At 39.5% G+C, this 15,708-nt stretch overlaps 1 protein-coding gene across 1 annotated transcript in view; it reads left to right on the top strand.

Moving 5' to 3' along the window:
• The first annotated feature begins 1,508 nt into the window (after positions 1-1,508).
• PTCHD4 (patched domain containing 4) overlaps positions 1,509-15,708 on the top strand; it is an 80,667-nt gene continuing 66,467 nt past the window's right edge. The window contains exon 1 of the mRNA XM_072410079.1: positions 1,509-2,227. Coding sequence (XP_072266180.1) covers positions 1,787-2,227 — 441 coding nt within the window. The 5' untranslated portion in view covers positions 1,509-1,786. The remainder of the gene's footprint in view (positions 2,228-15,708) is intronic.

Genomic DNA, 15,708 nt, shown 5'->3' with positions numbered 1-15,708 from the left:
CTGCTGTAACAGAAGGATAAGGATCTTTATTTTAACCATGTGACTTTAATTTTTAAATCCCATTGAGCTTATTTTGAAATACCAATCATGTTTTTATGATAGAAGTTTCTATTATGGTGTGGTAGCTGAGCATTATTATCTACCCACTTGTAATTACTGTCGCCCGCACGTTTGCAGTACAGTTTAGGAACAATGGAAATACAGACTGGTTATTCAGCTCTATCATTTTTATTCCATAAAGGAAGAGATGATAGAATGAGCGCAAGGCATCTCACTGCTTTGCTACATAATTGTATTCCAATAGCGGTCATTAGTGGCTGGTAGCAGATGCCATATTAACTATGACTTCAACAACATGGGGGGACAACTGTATACATCGGACACAATGACAAAAATCTATTATAGTGTGCATGGACAAGCCTTTTTTGGCCTTTTTGACATGGGAGAACCCTTAAAATAACTTTCAGGTCATCAGGGAACCCCTGTTATATTTACTATAGTCACAGCTCACATTAGCATGGTGGTCAGAGGAACAATGCCTGTTACATTACGGGAAAGTGAGAAGAATGTCCCCCTTACAGATAGCCAAAAACATTATTAGTGTCACTTAATCTGACCTGAGAGTCACAAGTCGTGACTTAAGAAACCCCTAAGAACCTTTGGAGGAACCCTGGTTAAGAAACACTGGTATGGACCCTCGTGGAATATGATGGGAAAGGGTGACTGTGCTTATTATAAGTAAATCATATCTAAAAGCACATTCCCATTACCGTAAATAACATGTATGGAGCTCAATAACTTCTAAAGGTAATAACATAATTTTGGTAAATGCAATGACTTGATATCCTATGCTATTTTTACCATTTATATAGCCTGGAAAAGACATCAGAACTATGAAATCCTACTTCCAGAACCTTTATGAGAAAAATCCTAAGAATATTTTTGCCCAAGCAAAATTAGATAGGCCAACCCTTTAATTGATTCCGGTAATCTCCCTTTATTTCTCTTTCCTTGAATCCTACGCTGTGTCTTTCCCGCTCTGCTTCCCACGTGGAGTGTATGAAGGATAAAATCCATGGAAGGGAGGGGGAAAGAGATGGTAGCTGGTGTCCGCAGACCCTACCGCCTATTAAGCGTTCCATGCAGCGCCTGTCAATCAGGACATCAGATTGACAAGAATCTCTGCATGCTGCAGTCACAATTCTCCTATCCACCTGTAATACCCAATGGTGTATTGACAAGCTCTGTCTATTTAGGCAAAGGGATGGGAAGGCAGCCAATGTGTCAGCTGCAGTGAGAGCAATCTACTGCAAAATCCTGGAGCAGGGATTCCCATCTAAAGAGAGAGTGGAATACCAGAACACCCCCCACCTCCCCCTTTACCTCCCCTCATTTCATTGCTACTCCACTGCAGTAAAATGGATTTAATCTCTCCTCTCCCCCTACACTGTGCCTGGGGCATGCGGTGCCATAAGCATCCCTACACCTGTGCCTTGTAGGAGAATGCATCAGCCATTTGTTCACCTTTTCCTCCAGGACATTGCAGCACATCAGCCAGGCTATCCCACTGAATAGCTGACATCAAACAGGGCAGCTTTGTTCTTGCAGCAGCCAATAATCCCCAGTACAAGCTAGTGATCACAGCACAGGGGAGAGGGAAGGAGGGGGCCAGTGTTGGAGCCCCCCCAGATCGATATTTGGCAGCCTTGCTGCAACTTGCTGCAGTCTGAGTGGAAGAAGAAGAAGCAGGGTGCATAGGAAGTGACCGGAGAGCCACAAATGTCACATGTGCTGGTTACGGCGACCTGGAGCCTCATCAGCAGCAGCAGCGTCCAGCGGGATCTTGTGGAGGATGCTGCGCCAGGTGACCCACACAGGGCTCAAATCATTCTTCTACAAGCTGGGCTTATTCGTCAGCAGGCACCCGGTCTTCTTCCTCACCCTCCCCGCCGTCCTCACCATCATCTTCGGCTTCATCTTCTGCAGCCGCTACAAAACCGACTCTGACCTGGAAGCCCTGGTGGCCCCGAGCCACAGCCTGGCCAAGATCGAGCGCAGCCTGGCCAGCAGCCTCTTCCCCCTGGACCGCTCCAAGGACCGGCTCTATTCCGACCTGCACACCCCGGGCAGGTATGGCAGGCTGATCGTCCTCTCCAAACCCGGGGGGAACGTCCTGGCCCAGGCGGAACACATCCTGCGCGTCCACCGGGCGGTGCTGGACATGAAGGTGAACCACCGGGGCTACAACTACACCTTCTCCCACCTGTGTGTGCTGGCCAATGAGGAGAAGAGGTGCCTGCTGGATGATATCATTGCCGTGCTGGAGGAACTCAGGCTGGCTGCCCTCTCCAACAGCACGACGGCCAAGGTGCCCGTTACTTACCCCACCACCAAGCTTAAGGTAGGCTGCTGGGGATGCAGAGATTTCTGGGGCTCCGCGGGGGTGGAGCCACCTGCTGCCTGAGCAGTCACAGCTACACGTGGCACTGAGCCTTGACACCAACTTTATATATATAAACAGACAGGCTTATAGTAGGGTTTATATGTATTTATACATAGGTAGGCTGCTGGTGCCTGTTTAGGGGACGTGGAGATATCTGGAGCTCCTGGGGGGGATGGAGTCACTTGCTGCATGAGCAGTCACAGCTACACGTGACACTGAGCCTTGACATCAACTTTATATATATAAATAGACAGGCTTATAGAAGGGTTTGAGTCACTTGCTGCATGAGCAGTCACAGCTACACGTGACACTGAGCCTTGACATCAACTTTATATATATAAATAGACAGGCTTATAGAAGGGTTTATTTGTATTCATATATAGGTAGGCTGCTGGTGCCTGTTTAGGGGACACAGAGATGTCTGGGGCTTCTGGGGGGGGATAGAGTCACTTGCTACATGAGAAGTCATAGCTACACATGGCATTAAGCCTTGACACCAAATGTATATATATATAAAGAAAGGCTTATAGTAGGGTTTATATGTATTTATATATATAGGTAGGCTGCTGGTGCCTGTTTAGGGGACACGGAGATATCTGGGGCTCTGCGGGGGTGGGATAGAGTCACTTGCTGCATGAGCAGTCACAGCTACACATGGCACTGAGCCTTGACACCAAATGCATATGTATATATAAAGACAGGCTTATAGTAGGGTTAATATGTATTTATATATTTAAGTAGGCAGCTGGTGGCTGTTTAGGGCACGCAGAGATTTCTGGGGCTCCACGGGGGTAAGATAGAGTCACTTGCTGCATGAGCAGTCACAGCTACACGTGACACTGAGCCTTGACATCAACTTTATATATATAAATAGACAGGCTTATAGAAGGGTTTATTTGTATTCATATATAGGTAGGCTGCTGGTGCCTGTTTAGGGGACACAGAGATGTCTGGGGCTCCTGGGGGGGGATAGAGTCACTTGCTACATGAGCAGTCACAGCTACACATGGCACTGAGCCTTGACACCAAATGCATATGTATATATAAAGACAGACTTATAGTAGGGTTAATATGTATTTATATATTTAAGTAGGCAGCTGGTGGCTGTTTAGGGCACGCAGAGATTTCTGGGGCTCCACGGGGGTAAGATAGAGTCACTTGCTGCATGAGCAGTCACAGGTACACATGCCAATGAGCCTTCACACCAACTATATATACAGGCTTATAGTAGGCTTGATATTTATTTCTATATATAGATAGGCTGCTGGTGGCTGTTTAGGGGACACGGAAATATCTGGGGCTCCGCGGCTGCTCAATGGGGGTGGGATAGAGTCAGTTGCTGAATGAGCAGTCACGGCTACACGTGGCATTGAGCTTTGACACCAACTATATATATATATATAAATTAATGTATAACTAGACAGTTTTATAGTAGGGTTGATATATATATCTATAGGTAGGCTGCTGGTGTCTATTTAGGGGACGTGGAGATATCTGAGGCTCGGCGGCTGCTCTGCGGGGGTGGGATAGAGTCACTTGTTGCATAAGCAGTCGCAGCTACACATGGCATTGAGCCTTGTGCCTGGATATGTGTGTGTGTGTATTCTGCAGGTTATAAAGTAGGGTTATATATAGTAGGGTTTATATAGGTTTATATATTCTACTATAAACCTGTCAATACTCACAAATGGTACATGCCTAGATATGTGTGTCTACATATCTATAGCTATAGTACAACTTGGTTTAGTATGGACAGCTCTGGCTAATGGAAGAATTACAAGTCACAACCCATTGACAAGGGTTCCCCTTGCCACCTAACTCATATTCTGCATGTGGCAGTATAGGAAGTTGGGGGTCCCTGGAGCATAGTACAAGCATTGATGCAACTACACTATATATATTTAAGAACATCTACATATGACTAACTATACATATATATGTATATTAGTTTATTTTTACATACAGTTTAGTGCATGGTTTGTTGTTTGTCCACCATAAGGACTACAAGTCACAACAACTACCCCATCACTTAGCTGGGCCATGCTGCAGGCACCTGCCTAAGGAGATCATCTTCTGAGTCGTCACGTTTCTGATGACCAACCAATGGCTTAATGGCCATGTGTATAAATTGCTGCATGATCAGACCGGGCTATACAATTCAGTAAGCTTACGCAGTTCCTATATATAGTGGCCATGCAACTTGAAATTTGATTCAACATTTATGTTAGTCACAGACCATCCTAGTCAATATTTGCTTTGCAGTATTCAACACCAGCTATGTTAGGTAGCTGATGAGAACAGACACATTTTTAAAGCAAATGCTGGAATTGGTAGTTCTTTGACAGCTAAAAGGCTGTATGGTTCCCACAGGTGGTGCAGGCTATAGAGGTGTTACTATAGCACAGTGCGTAGCAAAGTGTGACAATAACATAAACAGGGTTTGACTTACTAGTGTGTGTATATAGGACACATGCTTGCTATATATATATATATATCACAAACATATTCAATGTATTTTATCTTAATTGATCAATTAGAAATAAATTACACTCACCCCATACTATGTATGTGCAATGCAGTAACACTTTAAGACAACAAGGAATGTTTTGCCATTGGCGCCCAACATATAATTCCAAGTAAGGGTCCCATGTGATCCAGTTGGTTATTACAGGTTTGCTATGGCAGAAGTTGTAGTGCAATATGCAATGTGTATTGTTGTGTTTATGCATTATGTGTATGCAGTCCATGCATATAAATCTCTTTGATTCCAGACAACCGTCAATGTGTAATAATGACCAGTGCACTGTGCTGCTTTTATTATATTGATATTAGGTCAGTGTCTGATTGCCTGGCGTTGTTTACTCTTTGGAACTGTTGCTCATTGCAGTGTATGGAGTGTACAGTATGCCTGTGAATAGGAGGCAGCCTTCTACATTTAGGAGTTATCTCTAGGGGGATGTCAGAGCATTGCCGCAGCCTCTCACATGCGTTCATTGTACTGTCCTTTCCAGATTAATAACAATAACCTCCCCATAGTACAAGAAAACACATTGGCGAGAGTGTTTCCTGCCCCCATAAAATACACGCATTCCTAGCTGAACAACACAGTTTGCTGTTTGGTGAAATTCATATTCCAGTAACGACCAATTATTGTCCAATTTTTTTTCTGAACATTAGAAACGTTGACTGTTAGAATTGGTGAGTTCTCCAAATCTGAGCTGATAGATTCACCGGACACCGATGCTGTGCATGGTAATAAAACCAAAATCATCATCTTAAAGTGGTGATACATTTACGACCCATTTACATCTGTGCATTGTGGAAACACACACAATATTTGTGACATCATAAAGGTATGTTATATGTATTACTGCATTGTGGTACCATTTATTGTTAATTCCTCCCCAATGCATTAACCATATAGATGCATTGGAGCACCATACTGTGTGTTTTAGTGTACTGTACCAAACACATACATACATTACATGGTACATAATGGACTTATATATTTGTGCTTTAACGGAATGCACCATTATGAACAGAAGGTGCACCTTTTTTTGTGATGGAACAGTTGTCTCCAGAACAAGAGGTAAGGGGAAATCTTTCAATGGGGACTTCTGTATCAGTAATGCTTGAAGAGGAGATTCGTTTTACTTTGTAGAGACTTCTCCTAGTTTCCTGTTGCATCTTGCAGCCATTATCAAACTAATATAAACAACTTTACATCTATGATAACAGCTTGACACAGCTGAATATCAAATAGTACTTGCCCAGCTGGTTGTAGCCCTCAACAGCAAATGCCCACTTACATCTTAGGATCATCTGATGTTGGAGGAGAGCACCAAAAATAGGGTCGTTCTTATTCCTGATTAATACATTTGGGACCGTGATCCAAAATTTCAGTGATTGTTAATTGCTTAGTCCAAGTCCGTAACTAGGATGGGCTGGTAGTAGTTAAAGAATTTGTTATTTGTATTACAGCTTAAAAAAAAAGTAAATATTAAATACCATGGTGGTTACGCAGCATGTATCAGATACGATATCCTAATGACTTGCTTGTTCTTCACGTGGTTTTGCTCCAGTTCCCTCCCACTATACAAAAACAAAGTGATAGCAAAATTGCCTTCTTCCCTAAATGGCCCTAGTGTGCATGGATAGTGTAGGGACATTGAACATCAAGCTCCTGTAGGGAATAGGAACCAGTGCAAATATGTGAAATAATATGTTGGCATTATACAAATACTGGACAATAAAAGCATGAAGGGCTCATTTTGGAATACAAAGTAAACAAAAAAAATATAAAACTTTTTTAGACTGAAGCTTAACTATACAAAACTAGAAGACAGTTACTCAATGTCTTCAATGAGTTTATTACGCAGTACTGGCATTGTCCAAAATATAGATTTAAGGCAGCTTCTACTTGCCAATTAATGAGTGAGGGCTATACAGATTTTATTAGGTTTGGCACATTACTCTTGAATTGACTGACACAAACAATTACCTACCTGCTGCAGGAAAACATTACTTTGGCCCATTACCCCTTATAGTCCTTATTTCTGTTAAGTGCACATAACCACTTCTTTATTTTTTATTCTAGTATTTGTGATAGTAATAATTGACTTCTGTTATTCATGTGATTTTAATGCATGGCTACTGAAATCCATTATACATAGGGGTCTAGTTTTAATGAAGCGAGTCTGACATTTAGCCAGCATTTCTATGGCGGTGATTAAAAAGTCTGCTTTATAAATAAATATGATATTTACATGGTTATGCAGATTTAAAAGTTATTATTATTAATAATAATAAAAAACAGTATTTATAAAGTGCTAAAAAAGTGGTTGCAAATGACAGACAGATACCGGAAGAGGAAAGGACCCTACCCTAAAAGTTTAAAACCTAAAACGTTATATAGAAAAGAAAATCAATTTAAACCCTAATATATAATACATTTTTAAACTCCTGGCTGTGTTATAAGAGCATGGAGCAGTTTGCTCCTATATTAAAAAATGTCTTACTTATCCCAAAAAGGCAGTTGGATACTTTCTGGATGAACAATCTATGGTTTCAAAGAAGTTCATAGTAAACCAGTTTTTCTTCAGATTCAAAGACTGACGTCTTGCTGCTTGGAATGGTCCTAAAGTTTGCACCAAATTTACCATACCAAATACCATACCAGATATATGTCTCGAATCCGGACTCGTTTCGCCTAACTGAGCTTCCCCAGTGGGAGTGTGGGACAGTACTATAGACATTGTGATAGATAGTCAAAACTACAATATAACTCAAATAATACAACAGTAAAACATTTGTACACAATTACAAATATTTATACATCTTGTAACTACATATTATAGACATAGATGTGCTTTTACTACTAGTAAATCTGTCCATGATAGAAACGAAATGTTGTGTTTTTCTCCAGTTCCACAACATTCTTTTCATGAACTTGTCCCCAAAACTTGACTGCATATTAGAGATGAGGTGTTGGAGAATGAAAAATAAACCAAGGAAACCAAGGACAAATGTTAACAAATCTTATATTTATTTATTTATTATTTTTATTTGATTAATTTATAATAATAAATATAACTATTTAAGGTTAATTCTGAACATTTTTGGTTTCTGTTGAATTTGGCAGGTGTGCAATTATTTGAGTCTGTCTCTTGAGTAAATTCTTCAGTTTATACAAAAAAGTATCTTCCTTGATCTAGAAGTTGTTAGGGCCTTGAAGTATTTCCCATTTCTATGAGATGCTCTGTACACTGTTGGTGTTGGAGCAGAAGATGCCAGTACTTCAGATAGTGGGGTAAAAATACTTTATTGCAATTCATAATGTTGCATCACTACAGTGAAATGTGTTTTATAGGTGTTCTAACTAAACTATGCTTTCTTTTTTTTTTTTAATGGAAATAAATTCTGCTTGTTATCATTGCTCTTTGCATACAGTCTTATTATGATTATGAAAAGGCTGCTTACTGTGTTTAGCTAATCCTCTTGAATGATGAGAATGATACCACTAAAAACAGTGCTACTTACTTTTCCTTGCTGTTTACATTCTGTTCCTTCTATATTGCAAGCACACTGCATACAAATTCTAATATATATATATATATATATATATATATATATATATAAATACTGTATATATATATATATATATATATATATTCACGGTCCCGTCTCCTCTTCATTCCATACCTATTCGAAAATGAAAATGTACTAATAGCAGCCTCCTGGGTAATGCACATCACATATCCCAGGAGTCTTCAGGATGCTTTACAACAATTATTAATATTATTATTATTATTAATATTATTAATAAACAGGATTTATATAGCGTCACCATATTACGCAGCGCTGTACATTAAATAGGGTTTGCAAATGACAGACTAAAACAGGCAGTGATACAGGAGGAGAGGACCCTGCCCCGAAGAGCTTACAATCTAGTAGGTGGGGGAATTTACACACAATAGGATGGGATTAAAACATGCATGCTTAGCAGTGGATCATCAGGGGGACAGATATACAAATTTGGAAGGACTGGTAAGCATGTTTTTTAAGCATCCTAAAAATACGGGTACAGGGTTTTCTTTATAAGAGGTGATGACTTTTGTTCTGAATTATGGTCAGTTTGCAGACCTTCGATTTCTGATTGTAAATGCACCCTTATTTTTTCTCCAATGGGTTGGTCATATAGGTCCTTTATTCTCTGCATATGGTTAATCATGTTGCCTGCTAATTCCTGATGTTTAGTGGGTTAAATTAAATTTGTCCAAGTTTCAATAGCTGAAACTTGACATACCATAACCAAGGCTGAAGCATTTTAAAGTTAAATTTTAATGGACGTTCACTTCCCCTTACTAAATCACCTACTATAGAAGGTGATAAACATACGTCTATGTAATAAAGCTAAGATTTTGCGTACCCATCTTCTGTATCTTCCTTTTCATGTGAAATGTCACCATTCTTACAGGTCCTGTGAGATGCACAGAAGGTGAAATCTAGTCCAATGGTTTCTTCTCCGGGGATTTTGCCTGCTCTGCATTCCACATTACCCTACCTAGAAGAAGGGTGCCACCACCTTCACCTAGGCACAGAGGGTAGAAGACAGAGGGATAATAATAAATCTAACTTTGCCCTTTACAGACATGTTTTTCATCTACATACTGAAGATAATTTGAGAAGAGGATGGGATGCTGAGCACCTTTCATTTGAGTAGAAGTTTTGTTTTATAGAATATCTCAAGTCTAATAAGAACGTGCAGCCTATCATAAGATGGGACCATGTCTGGTCATATTTCTTCCTCAAAGGAAATAGGAATTTATGTACCTAGATGAGCTCCTGTTTTAGATAGACAAAAATATTAGGGTCTTCTTACTACCTCCAATACACTAGAGTAATTTAACCTGGCCATCAATATAACAGGGTTATTTATACTAGCCATCAATATAACATGGAAGGTTATATTGGCCAGCAATTCCCCAAAAATGTGAAGGCCCATCCAGTTTTCTTTCTGTCCAGTCCATGCTGTAGAAAAACTCCCCCACAACAGGATTCTACCATCTCCATGTTTTACTTATTTACTTATAGTGTTCTTTATATGGTGCACTGTGTTGGGTTTTCTGCCAGATGTACTTTTTGATGTTTAGACCAGATTATTTGATTTTGGTCTCATCTAATTATAACACTTTTTTTCCACTTGGCCTCAGAATCTTTAAGATATGTTTTGGCAAACTGAAACTTTCTTGAGGACTGGCATTTTCTTTCAAACCTCCTATACAAGCCACATTTGTAAAGTATTTGTGATATTGCTGTCACATGCATCCCATCCAATTTGGAGGGACAGTTGGACCCAGAAAGAAACCTAGTAGTACCAAACACTGTCCAATTGTTGACTACACTTCCACAGACTTTACTGTGCTGTCATAGAGACAGATAAATCTTTTGAACAATTTTGGTATCTCCTGACTTGTTCCTGTCCTGTTTTTCAACATAAATATGCAATTTTTATTTAAACAATTTCTCATAAGCAAACTGCATGATGAAAACTGAGGCCAAATGTTAACAAAAGTTTGGTGAAATCAGTTTTGAAATTGCCTGCTCTTCTGTCATTCATGTATTGGTACGTTATGAGTCTCGTACAAACTGTGATTTTGAAGGTTCCAAAAATAAAAATGTGTGTTTGATTTGGTATGTTGATGAGCTATGGGATAATACTCTAAACATATATTTTTTTAGTACTGTCCATGTCTCCACTCCACTTGTCTGAGTCAGGGATTCCTATGTGCACCGTACAGATTGATTGTAGCATAGTTCCTTCCTTTGTTTCTTGGGGTGCTTTAAAATAAATAAAATCACAGGTAATATGGAATTTCCACTAAAAGCAAAAAATCTTTGTGGGAATAACAGAAAAACAGATCTATTTATCTCTGTAATATATCTTTGAATGTATTAGTTTTAATGCAACTATTATATTTACCTGAATTTAAATTGGACTACAAGCTGGGTGTAGTTAGGTGTGTTGCATGCACATGTGTTAAAAAGGAGCACAATGATAGAATGAGTGAGCAGAGTAAAGCTACCTACACACATGCAATTATTGTCGTTGGAAAGGATCTTTCACGATCCTTTCCAATGATTAACGACTGTACGATGCATGAACGAGTGCCGTTCTGCTCTATGCAGAGGGGATGGGGGGAAAGATAGAGCGGCACCCTGTTGCGTGCTCTCCTCCTTTCCTTGCATTACTATCGTTCGATGTCCATCATCCGTGGATCTGTCAGGACGGTCGTTCGGACGGTGGACAACGGGCAAGAACCATTAGACGTGTGTATCCAGCCTAAGACCTAATCAGTCTGTAGCTGATCTTTTATTGTCCAGTCAGCAAGTTGAAGGTGAAGAGTGTAAAGTTTTTTATACCTTGACTGTTAATGGTACAATTCACCTGTCTGTGTTAATATTAATAAAAATAAACAGGATTTATATAGTACCAACATATTACGCAGCGGAGTAGGAGGAGAGGACCCTGCCCTGAAGAGCTTACAATCTAGGAGGTGGAGGAAGTAACAAAAATAGGAGGGTAGTGTTGTGTGATTGGTAGTGTAAATCGCAGTGCTGGGCAAAGAGAAATGCAAACACTTTGGCAGATAAAACAGGTTCCTGTATGTTTTTTTTTCCAATTTTGAAATAAGTCCATTTGTTTTTGACCTTAAGTATTTTTTGTTTTCTTCAGTTGTCCACATAGGTTTGAATATTTGAAAGTTGAATGGTGGCTGAGTTTGATCCTAGTAAAGGGTAGGGCTTGGAGAAAAATAAGCACTGTTACAGGCTGGACCAAAAATCAATTGTCCTATCTAGGCACAAAGAAACTGATCTATAGATGAGTGCATTGATTCCAGAGAGGTGGGATTATTAGTTTATTGTGTTCCTATATATTTGTTCCTTGTTCCCACACTGATTCATTCAGCTGATGGGATTGTGGTCAGGAGGCTGTAGTAACCCCAAACAGACTTTGTAACTTTTGTATGGTCTATGGACTTTCCATCTGGCCCCACATGGAAGTTCTAGTTCAACCACAAGGGAAAAAATAACCTAGCCTTATGCTCCCCTATTATGGATGATGATCCTGGTGGCTGAATGAAGCAAAATCCTGGTGGCTGAATGAAGCAAAAAAATGAATTCAATGCTAAAGTCCTATAAACTATGTCTCTTCTGCGATAAAACAAACTCACTTATCCTGACTTTGGTGCCAGTATCTTCACCCGTTCTTTTTTCAGGTTTGTGTTTTCAGCCATCGTGATTGGCCAAGCTAGTCCCAATATTTTTCAAAATTAGGTTTAGTTCTGCTAACACATAGATAAGGTTGCCTGTGCCTTGCTTGCTTCTGTCTGCAATTTCTGCACAGAATGTTAAAAGAATTTTTAGCAGAAGTTAATTTGAGTTGACTTCTTCTGATTATGATAGCTGCTTGCTGTCCGTATACTCAGGTACCGTATAATCTGGTACAAGCATACTAAAAGGTCTAAAAAGTCAGATCTCCCAATGTGCATTTGTGTGTTCGGTTAAGTAAATTCATTGCATAACAGCCAAGCAAATAGCATGTTCAAGCGGATAATTAAGGTAGTCACATTATGTGAAATTTTTAAATGAATAGGTGATCAATCAATAGAAAAACTTAAATCTAGTCAAAACTATTTAAAACAATAGCAATTATGTTGATCAAAAACCTAACTAGCCTATTTTAAAATATGTTTTGATATTATTTTGATATTTTTTGATATGGCTCTTTGTGTTACAATCAAAATTTGGATTGGTTATAATAATAGAAACAATCAAATCGGACTATTAAATTAACAATAACAGGATCAATTAGCGAACACGTGGATGGTACATTGAATACTTGTAATGATTCAGGACTGATTCTTATTGAACAGAATATTGATCAGAATATTGATTGGAAAAATATCACATGGGGTCTATTTAAAAAGCAGTGAATCTGACATTCACAAAAGCATTCACTGGAGGAGAGAGCATTACTGCCAATGAAACATATGGATCTTGAAAATTTTCCACTAGCAAATGTTTTAATAAATGTCAAATTCCCTGCTTTATAAATAGACCTCATAATGTATGCCCAGCACTAAACAATGCAGCGTATGAATTCCTGCAGCTGTGCACATTTTGTTGCATACAAAATTAAGGCAAAACCGGCTGGTGCACAGCTTCACAAAAAAGCAGAAAGCTCAAACATTTTGACCTTGTTGGTTTATGTTGGCTTTTATCCTGAACTGCTGACAGTGGATGTAGAATGTCTAGTTTTTCTTTAAACCCATCTATGTAACAAATCTATTGCCTATAGTTTGCTTGGAAATCAGTGGAAAAGTCCCACACATTTTCTTTCTTGCTCCCTCTAATTCTGAGGTTAAATTAGTGTATGCAATGTGACAGTTGTAAAGATATGATTTCATCGCTCCTGGCTATAAAGGCTCTAGAGGAACCGGGGGGACGGCCAGTAAAGACAGGCTCAGTAATTGCTGCCTGGGGATGCACTGGGTTTCTATCGCTCAGTCACGAGGTGTTTAAGGTTGGTGTAGGTTCCACATTCTGCTAATTGATGCGCTGTACTAGTGCGTGTTCATTTGCAATGGAAATTGGAAGGCAGTGATGTGTATCACGCAGCTGAAATCCATTAACTGTAGTGTGTGTAATATTTCCCCATGTCTGGTGAGTTAGAAAGCTCTAAAAGAAGCAAGCTTTAAAAATGTTTGCATTTTTATTGTAAGTCCATTACTGCTCCAAAAGCCAAGTGATATAATAAAGTAATTATTAAATGGTACATGGCCTCACAAGTGCCGCTACAAGTTAAGGAAAATCCTATAGTGGGGATGTTATGTAGAACATTCACTTTTGTATCCCTAAATTAAAGTAGTTTGTGGCACAATTACCTCTGACCCACTACTTTTGCATATTGTAAAACTATACCCTTTTCAATTTATACGGTATCTCTGTTTTGCCTCATTATACACAGATTTACTTCATAGTTCAGCATTCTGTAGTTGCTAAATTGCATGGTTCATCTCCAGCAAAAAAACAGGAAAGAGCTCTCTTCTGGTTGGTATTTATTATTATTATAAATTAATAATATTAATATTAATAATAATAATAAAAATAATAAACAGTATTTATGTAGCTCCAACACATTTTGAAGCGCTGTACATTAAAGCGTACCTAAACTCAGAATTTTCACTTTACATAGAAGGGTAGACAACCCTTTTATGTAAGGTAAAAATTCTGTGTTTAAAAACGAAAAAATGGTGCAAAGCTTCCCCGGGATACCTACGTCACACATCCCGGGAGACTCTTGGGTGCTCCTTCTGCGCATGCCCTGCGCAGAAGGAGTCCTTTCGGGAAAAGGGGGAAAAAAAGCAGATGAGCAGTTTTTTCCCCCCAACTACATCACCCGATCTCGTGCCTGGGTCAGGTAACGTAGTAAGAAGTACTTGGAAGAAGAGGAGTAGATGGCGGGGCCTGGAGCGCCGGCCCAAAGATGGATACTGGGACGATGCAGGACCCGATGGAAGGGACCTCTGGACCAATCAACTGTGCTGCGGGATTGAAGGTAAGTGTATTTTATTTGGTTTTGGCCGTTTTTGAGTTTAGTTCCTCTTCAAATAGGGGTTGCAAATGACAGACAGAAACAGACAGTGACACAGGAGGAGGAGAAGAGGACCCTGCCCAGAAGAGCTTACAATATAGGAGGTAGGTAAAGCAACACTTAACAGGAGTGGGGATAAGGAATGGTGGGTAAGCAGTGAGGGTTTAAGAGACAGAAGAACACGGGTAGGCAAATTTGAAAATATGGATTTTGAGTGCTCTTACAAAAGAGGAGAAAGTAGGAGCAAGCCAAAAAGGAAGAGGAAGACCATTCCAGAGAGTTGAGGTAATCTCTACAAATGACCATGGCTTTCCCCCATCAAGTATTTGGCTCATTTACACCTAATTGTTTTTGGTCCTATTCTCAGCTCACCACATTGTGTATTGTCTTTGTTCCCCTGTATAAAAGATCGGGATTACGTCTTTGCAATGTATTGTTGCACACGCTACCATGCATGGTAATGCACCGGAGATCTGTCTTTGGCTTTATCTAAGAGTAAATATTTTTTGCTGCAAAGAAACAGCAGTAGAAGCTGGAAATGCCAAAGCAGTAACTGGATAAACTCCTTTATGGAACACTGGGTAGCTGTAAGTATTTATACACTCAGATGTCACAGTTACAACCACAGACCATCCACTGGAAAATACATTAACTCTTAAAAGAACCAGAACACTCTAGGCCTAGATGACGATGGGTTTAGAGCCCACATCTTTATAAAAATATATCGGCCATTTCCACATTTATTTTATCATAGGCTTACTTTAGATTTTAAATGTTTATGGCTAATGATAAAAGTCATGCCTTTATATCTCTAGAGCTGTTAAAGAAGGAATGATGGGGCTTTATAGTGCTACCACTGGGGAGGCAACTAGAAGGTAAGCTTTTTTAGCAAAATAAATACAAAAACATGGAATACTGAATACATGTATTGTGCATGTACAGGCAGATTTGTCTAAATAGTCTATGTCCTTGTGAACATCTTATGTTCTCCGTTACACACTTGTTTGGGTGGGAGTAATCTGATAAGAAAGTTGTGCTTGTTCATTCCACGACCGATCAAAAAGCAGCTGGTAATATAAAAAAATAAATTAACAAACTAATAAGTGCA

Source organism: Pyxicephalus adspersus, chromosome 4 (genome assembly GCF_032062135.1).
Source record: "Pyxicephalus adspersus chromosome 4, UCB_Pads_2.0, whole genome shotgun sequence".
NCBI lineage: Eukaryota > Metazoa > Chordata > Amphibia > Anura > Pyxicephalidae > Pyxicephalus > Pyxicephalus adspersus.
The sequence above is the reverse complement of the archived record's forward strand: the minus strand, read 5'-3'. Positions and strand labels throughout refer to the sequence as shown.